Raw genomic sequence first — 11009 nt, forward strand, 5'->3', positions numbered from 1 at the left:
AAGTGAGAATTGAAAAAATTCTATAATTTCTTCATTTCATGAACTCGTATTCTCAATCAGCGACGTTAAAAGTTTCCACAATCCGTTTTGGAAAACGAGTGTCAACGAGGCTTAGCTGAGAGGATTTTGACATTGACAATAAGCAGTCAACCGACAGCACCGACAGCATTTCAAAGTGCACACTTTATTCCTGACTGTGCTGTGTCTGAACGGGGTCGATTATTTATACAGCGATAAAATATTGCTGTTGGAAAAGAAAGCAGTGTGTTCCCGAGAATATGCGTACGTAAATTCAAACGAATCTATGGCACCGGAAACGGGTCCATGCATTCAGGCTAGTTTTTCGTTTCTATGCGTCGTGTTGAAGTGTAATCGCGCAGTAGAATATGGTGATTTTTGAGTTTCCAGTGCAGAGCACCTTTGTTTTTGTCCGTGCAGTGGTTAGTGAGGCAAGTTTTTCTTGGTGCAGAAAGTGCTAGTTATGTGTTTAGCTGCTGGTTAGCACAGTTAAAACGCAGTTTTCGCAACCAGCTCGGTATTGTTCCCTAAAGAATCCTGCTCCCTTTCTTCCGCTCTTCCTTTGCGTGAAAAAGCACGGCACTGGGTGGATGCGGTTGTACGTGGTTTGTGTATGTGTGTGTGTATGCGGGCAACGATTGCAATGTTTTCAATCGCAAAGACTATAATGGCGACGGCTGCTTAGTGATTACGTCCTCGCGATCTGCGGCCCGCAGTATTCACTTTTTCATCGTTGCTCCATGTACACAGGGATACAGTGTTGATTCCAATGGAAAGCGAACAGGAAATGATTCATCCTTAGCAATAATTACTTGAAAAAAAAGACACGGATAAGGCACGAATTTGTTTTGTGACTTTTTTCGTTCCCTCTTGTGGTCAGTTGTCATCTGGGTGAAGCTGTTGGTGTTTACTACGATGTAAAGTGCTGGTGCACAACGCGGAGAGAGAAAACGGAAAATCCCCCAAAAAGAAACACCATCTTCGTTGCTGTTGCGTATTTAGCGGAAGTAACCCATAGGTAAGAAAAAGTCTCCTCTCTTGGTAAATAATCAATCTTATTTGTTTTCGTGAGCTATTTTAAGGGCTGCTTCCGTACATAGCAAAACTATAAACAGAAATGTGTGATAGTGGAAAATGAAGCGCCTTGCATCGTATGGCTTATTTTGCTTGGTGTTGTATCGGTACAGAGATGGACACACACTAAGAGTACACACTGTTTATGATACAGGTTGATGTTGTGAATAGTTTGCCGTTTTTCTTCGAATAACATGACAACATAAAACAACCCGCCGCTTGGGGATGGCTCGTTCATACAAATGTTCCGTCAACAGACAGCATTCATCTTCAAGGTCAGCACGTCCAAGCAATAACTCCATCGTCTGTATCAGAGCTAGGTTGTAAGTTGCTAGAACACGCAGAAAAAAAGAACCAAGTCAGCAGACGGAATCGATTAGTTAAAGCTACTCTGTGTTGGTGTTGTAATAGAACACACAATCAAACACATTGTCCACAGCAACATCCAGAAAAAAGCACCTCAAGTACGTGCCCTTCTCTACCCGCATTAGAATGGCATAGAATCACTTAAGAGTATGGAGCACCTGATGATAAGGAGAAGTAAATCGACACAAAGTACATTACAAGAAGCTACCCACAAAATACTCACCGAGTCCAGAGCTCACCAGAAATGCAAACTTGTTTTAAAGTTCAGCAATTGGAAAAAAATAACTTCAATGCGTCGCCGTAGTAACGCGCATAAATGAAATGTTATGAAAAGTTACAGCTTTGGTTTCTAGCTTTCCTCTTTTAGCTTATCGGAAGATGTTCCCGTGAAACCTACGATGCAATGAATGTACGGAATTCAACAGAGATGAACGGGAAGTTCACAGAAGAAAGAAAAACAAAACGTAATGCTTCCTTTGTTGACCGTGCGTTAAGATTGAATGCGTATGTGTGTACATTTTCTATTCTGATCGTCACTGCGATCGGTTTTATGATCATGCAGCAAAACCCACATATACAAAAGCGTTATACCGTCATTCTAGAACGTCTTTTCTTGTATACCGCCGTAGAGCATATGACGCATTCCACTCGGTGGGAGTGTTGATTATGTGCCCCAGCAAATTATTCCCTATCTATCTTCTTGGACTGTCACCAAGTTACAACGCAGCGTACCGAACACATGTTTACGAGTGATGTGTGTGAGTGTGTTTTCTGTGAACAAGCCTACGACGCAAGCAAGCATCATCTAAAAACATATGATTGGGGCTAATTGAATTGAAGAAGAGAGGAAACATAAACGCAGACCTATTTACTATCAAACCGCATACAATTGGCGTGGCTGAGGGGTTGTCTCTTAAATCATCGCTATTTGGGTGCTATCAGGCAAGCCTGTAATCAACGATTTATTACTCAGCGTTTTTAGACAACGACCGACTGATGCACATTTGCATCCAAACGTATCGCACAAAATGGTGCTACCACACATCTCGTTTGCAGCAAGAAACTGATAGGTGAAAGTTTTCCAAATCCGATTCTATTACACTTCCATTCACACTGAAGCAACAGCAAATGTCGGGAAGCAGCTGTTTAAAACGTTTTAGAATCGTTTCTATTGCGCAAAGCAAATTGTAAGACATTGAAATTGTTACAAGTATTTGTGTAACCCGTTTCGAACGATTGTTTGTGAAAAAAACAAGGAAACAGTAATAACATCCTTGAACCTTCGCATAGTAGAACGTGTTTGTGAACGAACGTACATGAACTTGTTCCCTGCTGTGAATAGTGTTTTGGGACAGCTGTGTATGGGCTTATGCGCTTGTTTCTTGGGGATTGGGGATAAATCTCAGCATGGGTTGCCTGCCATTTCCGGCTAGTTTTATTGTGCTGAAAAGTTAGAACTTTTGTCAGGAAATTTGCGTTTAATGGAAGGTGACAACAAGAAAGTTTTTCTATTATTTGTCTTGTTCTGTTTTTGGCGTTGGCGGGGAACTATTTAAAAACAAACTTTGTTTGACTAATACCTAATACGTTTATTTTTCTTTCTCTTTGTAGGTTGCTTTGTGCATCGTTGTTGTAGGATTTCAAAAACTACAATCAAATACAGCCGCTAGCGAAGAAACAGTGGGTTTGATTGTGCATTCCATTTATTTTCGTGTCTGATGTGTAGAGAACAAAGTATTTTTTTCAGTGCGAATAAAAAACAAACTTATGTGAAGACAATCGTACCACGCACCCGTACCTGATACACTAGCCCAAAACCCCATTTCCTCTAACCACTACTGCCGGCAAGCTGAGGTGCGGTGTGTTAGACATGATTAACACCCTCATCATCACCCTCCTAGAGCCGGACAGGCACTAGAGAGTTGTGTAGTTCATTCTTCAACTGCGCGTACAGCGACAAGAACGAGGACGCGTATTGCCGGCTAGCAGAAAAAAGGGTATCATAAATACGGATTCCAGAAGCGAAATAGACGTGCAAGCACACAAGAGCACAATAACTATATATAGTACAACCGACTATCAGCGTTAGGGTGTTCTTCGGCTCCATTGCGAAACATAATCGACCGTGCCGCGAAATGAACGTACCCCAGGAGCTGGTGATAATGTCGGACGGTACGGAGCGTACGCAGAATTGCCGACTGAAACGGTATCACCGGCAACCGAACAAACCTCTCGCCAGTCGGCGTTATCATCGGGCGATACTGGTGGTTGCAATGATCCTGGCGATGCTGCAACTGATACCATGCGCCCAAGCAGACATTCTAGTCTATCAGATGCTGAACGATCAGGTAAGGTGTAACGCAAACACAAAGCCACAGTAAAAAAACCTCCGGGATCATAGATAATATTGACATCGGTTTGTACGGCGGGGCTTCTTCGAAGGACACAGATATGGTATTATCTGCAATGTTGCTCCAAGAATAACTTGGAAGAAAAATGCTTTACAGAAGAGGCCAGCTAACCCGCTTTGTTCGCTCGGCCTGTTATCAGTAGTGGAAGGAAGCACCCCTTCGGTTATCTCTGGATATAAAGGTTATCGTCTGCATTGATCCGAGGACATAGTCTGGACTCAAGGCGTGGAAGAGAATGATTATGTATTTGCTACGATTTTGTATAAAAAAAACTATGTGCATTTGTAAAGGGCATTCTTAGGCCCTTCAAACTCTTCGGTGGATTTTTGGTCACTCTACAGACAGTAGTGTCAGTCAGTGTTAAGAGAGCGGTTAAACAAACTCCATACACATTGATGGTTTATTGTGGCAGCTTACAAATTCAACTTGCACGTAGTTCGTGATCGATTACTTTACAACGGGACAGTACTGAGCCATTTAACGATGTTGCTAAGAGCAAAATATGAAGGAATGTGTTACAAATTGCGATGAAAAATGTGTCCAACCACATCTCAATTCTATTGCAATTCATGCCACTACCTAAGATATGATCGGAACACATTTGTAGCTCACTAAACGCTAATATGTGCTTTGCAAGTATTTCTTTTTAAAAAGCTCAATTAACCTATTTATTGTACTAGCAATTGATTATGCTCTGTTATTGTAGACTAAACAATTGTACCATAATAACGTTTAAATGAAGTCATAAAATATAACATTTCAATTCTGGCCCAAATCTCTCTAATGCGAAAGCATCGACAAAGGTCACCGGCAACAAATCGACACGCTGTACGGCATGCCACCATTCGTTGAAAATGAGATTACATGGCTTTAGCCATGTGTTTAGGTCACAATGAAATGTGAGAATAGCACATTTACAATCTCAATATTTGCTCGTACTGTTTAATTCAGAGAAACTATCAGTCATTGCACATTTTTCGACGTGAAACTGATGTAAGAGTATTCAGAAGCTTCATCATAATCAAACGATCGCGGTCTGTGCTTCCACAACTACACATTGCTTTGCGGATGATTTGGATGGGTTTGATGGGATCGGACCGGTAGTATTGGTGATAGAGTCGTCTGCCTTCACACGACAGCACCGGTTCTAAATCCCATTCGCGTACGCAGAACACAGATTATTCCATTATGGGTAAATAAAGTCAACGAAATTCAAAACTGGATCACAGGACTTCGTTAGATTTGGAAATATTCTTAGGAATAGCAATAAACCATGAAGTTCATTCTGAAAGCCCGGTCTTCCTGTGCCTTTTTCTGCGTTCCTTCTCTATCATCGGAAACCGCATCTCGGATCCTCCGCTACAACACCGACGTACATTTTTCTTCGTTCGTTGGTTTGATAGCACTGGCCGAGAGTATGACACGCGTTTGCACCATATCAGTAGCGCGTTGCGAGCGATTTTACTGTTATTAACAGTTTTATGATAATGCAAGCATCGGACAATTCGAATGAATAAAAACAAATCTTTACCATGGCGGTGTTACGGTTCAAATAGAAAGCAATTTTGTCGTCGCGATTATGTTGCCGCTGTTTGGCAGAGGTTTTAAGACCTTATGTTTGAATATTTATGTATGTTCCATTCATTAATTGCTTCTTTTGTTCGTTTCTTTGCAGATCATCGAAGAATTTCGCGACCTTCCGGCCACCTTTGGGGGTGACATTCCTGATTCTGGCCTAAAGGTACTCGCAGACAGGGCCGACCCACCGGATGGTTGTTTGGAAATGCGCCAAGCTCCGAATTCGACGAGTAAATTTGCAGTAGTGATTGCCCGGTAAAATTTATTTCCACGAAACGTTGCACCTCCAAGTGTGTGAATTGCTAATCTTTAGTTTACGTTTCACTTGTTCCATTAGTTACAACTGTTCGTTCGAGGTGAAGGTACGAAATGCTCAACAGGCTGGATATGCCATGGTTATTGTACATAATGTGGGCAGTAACGATTTGGGTACGTTTGTGGCCAAGTAATACGACGATCAACTTACTGTAATTAATGAATCCGTTTTTTTTTTCTTTTTTACACAGAGCATATGTCCGCTAATCATCCGCAAGATCTGCTCATCCCGTCGGTGTTTGTGGGTGAAGGTAGCGGACTCAGCATCATCGAATCGTACCTGTACGATCGAGGTTATGCCCTTGTCATCACCGATGACATCCCGTTCAACATTAGCAATAATCTGATTATTCCGTTCGCCATCGTTGTTGGGTTGTGCTTTATCATTATGGTAAGTACCGCGAATGGACGACAGCCATCCACGAATCATGGCACAGGACTGTATGATTCGCCTAAAATTTGTGCATATTTCTACACTGATGGGCCATTCGGAAAAAAGTCGGACACTTGCTCGCTTGCGGTCAGTTTTTCACTCACTCATTCACTTGCTATTAAGCTAACACGTTAAGGGAACATGTAACATTAATCGATTGGTACAGCACTTAGTGCGTAGTTGTAATGAGAACCGTGTAGGTGTCCGATTTGCCATGTGGCCAACTGTACGTGTGTTTTTCCCGCTGATTTTTGGTAGCGTGTATTGCAGGTGCTGTTCATGATTATCCGTTGCATTCGTGAGCGCCGTCGACGGATGCGCCATCGGTTACCGGCCCGTGTACTAAGACGGATCGGCATTGTAAAGTTCGCCAAGGGCATGAATTTTGACGTGTGTGCCATCTGTCTGGAGGACTTTGTGGAGAACGAGCGGCTGCGGGTGTTGCCCTGTCGGCATGGTAAGCCACTGAAATCTTTGCTTGTGGTCGTGCTTGACAATGTTTTTTTTTTCATCTTTCAGCGTATCACGCGATCTGCATCGATCCTTGGTTGACGAAGAATCGCCGTGTTTGTCCTATCTGCAAACGGAAGGTAATTATACGGGGAGAAGCACGTCAACGACGGTACTCCAGCGACAGTCTGTCCTCGACGAATGCGGACGAATCAACACCACTGCTAAACTCGACGGAAAATAGTGGAGTCAGTGGTGCTGGAGCAGCAGCAGCAGCAGTAGTAACCGCACCACCTGCGACATCGTCTTCCACACCAGCCTCTCCCGGCAGCACCGTACCGCCTACATCAGGGGACAGTGCTGCATCGCTACAGGCTGGTGCTTCACCGCAACGGGAGCAACAACACATTCAACAAAATGCCGCTCCCAACAGCCACGTGATGGAAGTGCCACCTTCGGACGATGATGATGAGCTGTTGGATGATCGAAATGTACCGAGCGTACGCTGGCTGATGCGCGGTCGTATTTCCTCGCAGCAACAGCAGCAGCAACAACAGCAGCAACCATTAAACGAGTCACCTTACAGTCCGATTGGTGACGATGTGGCACCTTGGCATCGTTGGAGGTTTATCCAAAGGTATAATCGACGTCAAGGGAGAAAATATGGAAATGTTTCCATTTGTGCTAATCGTAAATCTCTTCGTTTGGTAGATTTTTCACACGATCTTCAACGCAGGCCGAAAACGTTGGCGACATTCAACAGGAACCACCACCCAACCAGCAACCATCGGTGACGCCGATAAATCCCACCGCACCTCTCGGTACCGGTAATAACATCCTCAATGCGCATCTGTCCGGCTCGTTCCACGGTTCGGAAGATACGACCGATGACGAGCTGCTCGATGCGATGCGCCGCGATAGGACCAAGCAGCGTCAGTTCCGTTCCGCACCGGACATGCCCTCGACCAGCGTGGGAGGTCGTATTGGGGTGATCGCGTTGCCGAACGTAAACTTTAACCCGGCCGGTGGAGCAGCAGCAGCACCACAACCACCAGCACAGTCTACGTCCGATGATAGCAATAGACGTGTCCCGCGGCGTTCACGTCGAGAGCGGTGGCATGATGCGAATGGCAACAATAGCCACATTGTGTAGATACAGGACTAACTGTGCAAAGAAGGAAATGGAAGGTAAATGTGATGGTGTGTGTGGGTGTGTGCTATAGCCTCCGTGGCTACGAAAGAGCGATGTGTGTTTTAGGATAATTTTAAAAGGATAGCAAATGTGGAGTGAATAATACCCGATGGCACCGGATGAACAAAAACTACGATACCTATCATTCATCATCAGCCACCATTATAATGTGCGACCATATTGATGTCGCTTACACACGTGATATAGAGTACATATATATGTAAGCATAACAACAAGAAAAGAAGAAAAAAAGAGCAAGATTTCTGTTTTTAAGATTTTGGAACGTTCCCGTTCGATGCCGTGGCAAGATTGAAGGGCAAAAAAACCGGTGGTGCGCAATGCAACCGTCACCGTCGGTTATCTATTGTTTCGTAACTTCGGAATAGGATGTCCTCTCGAATGTGTTAAAATTATCCGTACTTCGTTTAGTGACATTTGTTGCCCGGTGCCGAGGCACAATGTGTGCGCATTGCCTTTTTCGTTCGTTTTGCCGGCATCAATCAATCCACATCACCCGGTGGCCGCTTCCTGTTGAACTAATTTACCGTCTTACCTTTACAAGTATATAGTCATTCGTATATTATTCGTAATCATATGTTCATTTTACTAACCGGAACGGAGTAGTACTGTGCAGGAAAGGTTGAATTGCTATATGGCGCAACGTGAGAGTGTACTCGCAAGATGCGAAATTGTGTTGCGAGTAGGAAAGGTAGGGGAATAAATAAAAAAAAAACACGCAATATGAATGTAAATGTGATTGTGCAGTGTTGATTTGCTCGCACTTTAACACGGAAGGGAATGGAAAGGTAGAGATAGTGCAAGTGTAACGCGTTGTACCATTTTACACTCGACGATCATCTTCCGACACTGTTCCACACACACACAGCCGACGTCATTCGAAGAAAGTGGTGGTTCTCATTTTTAAATTCACAACGCATTAATGTGAAGGTTGCAGAAGACCTAGGCCCAACCAGTAGATCAGTAGCAATATGGTAGCAGTATCTCCGATTAGCTCACGATTAGAGAGGATCTTCTATTATTCTCCGCCCTAATTAGATCCTTAAGCGCCATCGTCCATTGGCTCCCCCCATCCGTGGCTAGTGCTAGAGCGGCGCGAGAAAACCCATTTGGTAGATATACATGTAGAGGCTTAGGAATAAATATTATTCGAAGTAAGCATAATCCGTGTGTGTTCGGATTTGTAAAATGGATGTGTTTAGTATGTGAGAAAAGTGAGCGATTGACAGTAATTCACAATGGAAACAGTAATAGAATCATGCAAGGGCTCAGTTTGCAGCTAATAACTATCGTCCTACAAAGGGAGAACCCAGGACAGACTCACACTCATCTCATGACGGAGGAAAAACACTAATGTAACCATTGAATTCAGCAAACCCCATCATCGAGAACACAGAATTTACAATAAAGTGAAACACTAGTAAAACACGTGATTGCATAGAGCGTATTTCGGAAGCCGGAAAGACCGGTGTGTACCGAAAATAAAACAGTCGCGTAACAGTGGTTTTGGATGCGATTGGCATTGTTCTAGCATTGTTCGTTTATAACATAACACCTAGTGGAAAAGAAAACAAAATTTAACATAATTCCGCACTCACGCTAAGTTCCCGGCGGTAGCTGATCGATTTTATTTTATACCCGTCCCCCGTACCAGCCGCACCAGTTGATGCTCTTCCTGTCGTTCCACGTACTCCAAAAAACGGCCGATGCGTTCCTTTCGCTTTCCACACAATTCTACACCACCGTGAGTGTATTGGTCTAGCGCTTTTCGCACGTCCAGCATTCGCCAGCGTACCCGTTGATAGTAGAACACGGCACCGAGCAAATGCCAGATGGTGAACTCGGGCCAAAGCGTCTCGGTAAAGTACATGACGGTGGTGGCCGACTGCCAGAGCAGGAAATCACTTAACCGCACCTCGCCGGATGTACGCACCAGCAGATCCGGCTCGGCGGAATACTTTGTGTACAGGCAGCGCGTCAGCAGCTCCTCGTTGACGTCCTCCGGTTCGAGCTGCCCATCGCCGACGGCCTGCGCGACGGTACGGATGGAATGTGTTATCTCGTCCCGAGACGTGTACGCGAACGCCACATTCAGGATGGCCTTACGGTTGTGGCGCGTCAGCAGTACCGCTTCCGCGATGCTACGCCGAATGTCCGGTTCCAGCAGATCCCAGTTGCCGATGATTCGGATACAGATGCCCCGCTCGTGCAGCTTGTCCCGTTCGGCCAACAGTCGTTGGAATTTTTCCCGCGCAAGATTCATCAAAGTGTCTACCTCCTCCTGTGTGCGCTTGAAGTTTTCGATGCTGAACGCGTACACCGTTACCTCGCTGATTCCCACCTCCAGGCACCACTGCAGTGTTTCGGAAAGTTTCTCGAACCCGGCCGAATGGCCCTCCGCTTTGGCAATGTTTGCTTTCCGGGCGTACCGCCGATTACCGTCCATGATGAACGCGACGTGCGTGGGTATGGGACCGGCCTGCAGCACCCGGATCATCCACCGATGGTACCAGAGCAGATTGCTCTCCCGGACCCAGGTCGGAGCAGGTGGTTCCGTTACTGTGGGTGGTGCACGGAGCGGGGTAACTCCTGCGGCGGAAGGAGCCATCGCCTACAAAACGGGGCAAAATATGACGTGGCGAACGTGGTAGACAGTACGATCCGTTAACATACCTGTAATTTACGAACTAAAATTGCACTATTTCATTGAAGCCTGATGAAATTAGAATCGACAAAGGGGAAGATCTTTTTATGAGTTGTTTCTTGCCGATTTGGAACCTCACATGACAGCAGATTGTTTTGAAAATTCCCGGTGAAAACACTATCACAAGCAGAAAGGTGGGAGATAAATGGTACGCAGGCAGTGTTCTCTTTCATTTCCATGTTTTCCTATTTGTTTTTCGAATCGTTTTTAACGATAATCAGATCAGTATCCAAAAAATGGAAGTTTCAAAAGGAAAAGCGTGCTAAAGAAGCAAAAATAGTTTGCACATCTTCGCAGGAGAGCGATATGTTAGGCTGGTGGCAGTGAAAAGTATACCACCTGAACGAAGAATAAAACATGGTTTCCCACTTTTTGCTATGCTAGAAGTAGAAAAATATTATCTAAAAGCTCTAGAAACACCTTATTTGTGGTAATTTACTTTTTGGTCAA

The 11009-nt window shown here is 44.6% G+C and overlaps 2 protein-coding genes and 1 long non-coding RNA gene across 5 annotated transcripts; 1 reads left to right on the forward strand and 2 right to left on the reverse strand.

Moving 5' to 3' along the window:
- The first annotated feature begins 123 nt into the window (after positions 1 to 123).
- On the forward strand, positions 124 to 9283 carry LOC125766410 (uncharacterized). 3 transcript variants are annotated; one of them, XM_049432355.1, is made up of 9 exons: positions 124 to 282; positions 899 to 1036; positions 3070 to 3806; positions 5545 to 5702; positions 5785 to 5876; positions 5954 to 6153; positions 6454 to 6652; positions 6715 to 7282; positions 7357 to 9283. In XM_049432355.1, the coding sequence occupies exons 3-9, from the start codon at positions 3594 to 3596 to the stop codon at positions 7796 to 7798; spliced, it is 1872 nt and encodes a 623-aa protein (XP_049288312.1). In that variant the 5' UTR covers positions 124 to 282; positions 899 to 1036; positions 3070 to 3593; the 3' UTR covers positions 7799 to 9283. The 3 variants fall into 3 exon arrangements, with proteins under 3 accessions (XP_049288312.1, XP_049288313.1, XP_049288314.1); XM_049432356.1 differs by lacking the exon at positions 899 to 1036; XM_049432357.1 differs by having other exon boundaries at positions 126 to 1036; positions 6466 to 6652.
- LOC125766454 (uncharacterized) lies at positions 1055 to 2799 on the reverse strand. Its single transcript, XR_007418662.1, has 2 exons — positions 1682 to 2799; positions 1055 to 1423 (listed from the first exon to the last, which is right to left on the reverse strand). It is a non-coding gene; the product is annotated as an uncharacterized LOC125766454 (long non-coding RNA).
- Positions 9284 to 9350: 67 nt separating the features above from the next.
- LOC125766429 (dehydrodolichyl diphosphate synthase complex subunit DHDDS) lies at positions 9351 to 10765 on the reverse strand. Its single transcript, XM_049432391.1, has 2 exons — positions 10529 to 10765; positions 9351 to 10466 (listed from the first exon to the last, which is right to left on the reverse strand). Exon 2 carries the CDS (start codon positions 10461 to 10463, stop codon positions 9483 to 9485), a length of 981 nt encoding a protein of 326 aa, XP_049288348.1. The 5' UTR covers positions 10464 to 10466; positions 10529 to 10765; the 3' UTR covers positions 9351 to 9482.
- Between the last annotated feature and the right edge of the window lie 244 nt (positions 10766 to 11009).

This window comes from Anopheles funestus, chromosome 2RL, assembly GCF_943734845.2.
Source record: "Anopheles funestus chromosome 2RL, idAnoFuneDA-416_04, whole genome shotgun sequence".
NCBI lineage: Eukaryota > Metazoa > Arthropoda > Insecta > Diptera > Culicidae > Anopheles > Anopheles funestus.

What these genes read in the sequence shown, in the direction of transcription:
- LOC125766410 (XM_049432355.1), top strand. Translation starts at nt 3,594, where the DNA reads ATGAACGTACCCCAGGAGCTGGTGATAATGTCGGACGGTACGGAGCGT. An exon ending in ATCAGATGCTGAACGATCAG is followed by an intron (nt 3,807 to 5,544) that starts GTAAGGTGTAAC and finishes GTTTCTTTGCAG; the next exon opens with ATCATCGAAGAATTTCGCGA. An exon ending in GGTGTTGCCCTGTCGGCATG is followed by an intron (nt 6,653 to 6,714) that starts GTAAGCCACTGA and finishes TTCATCTTTCAG; the next exon opens with CGTATCACGCGATCTGCATC.
- LOC125766429 (XM_049432391.1), bottom strand. Translation starts at nt 10,463, where the DNA reads ATGGCTCCTTCCGCCGCAGGAGTTACCCCGCTCCGTGCACCACCCACA.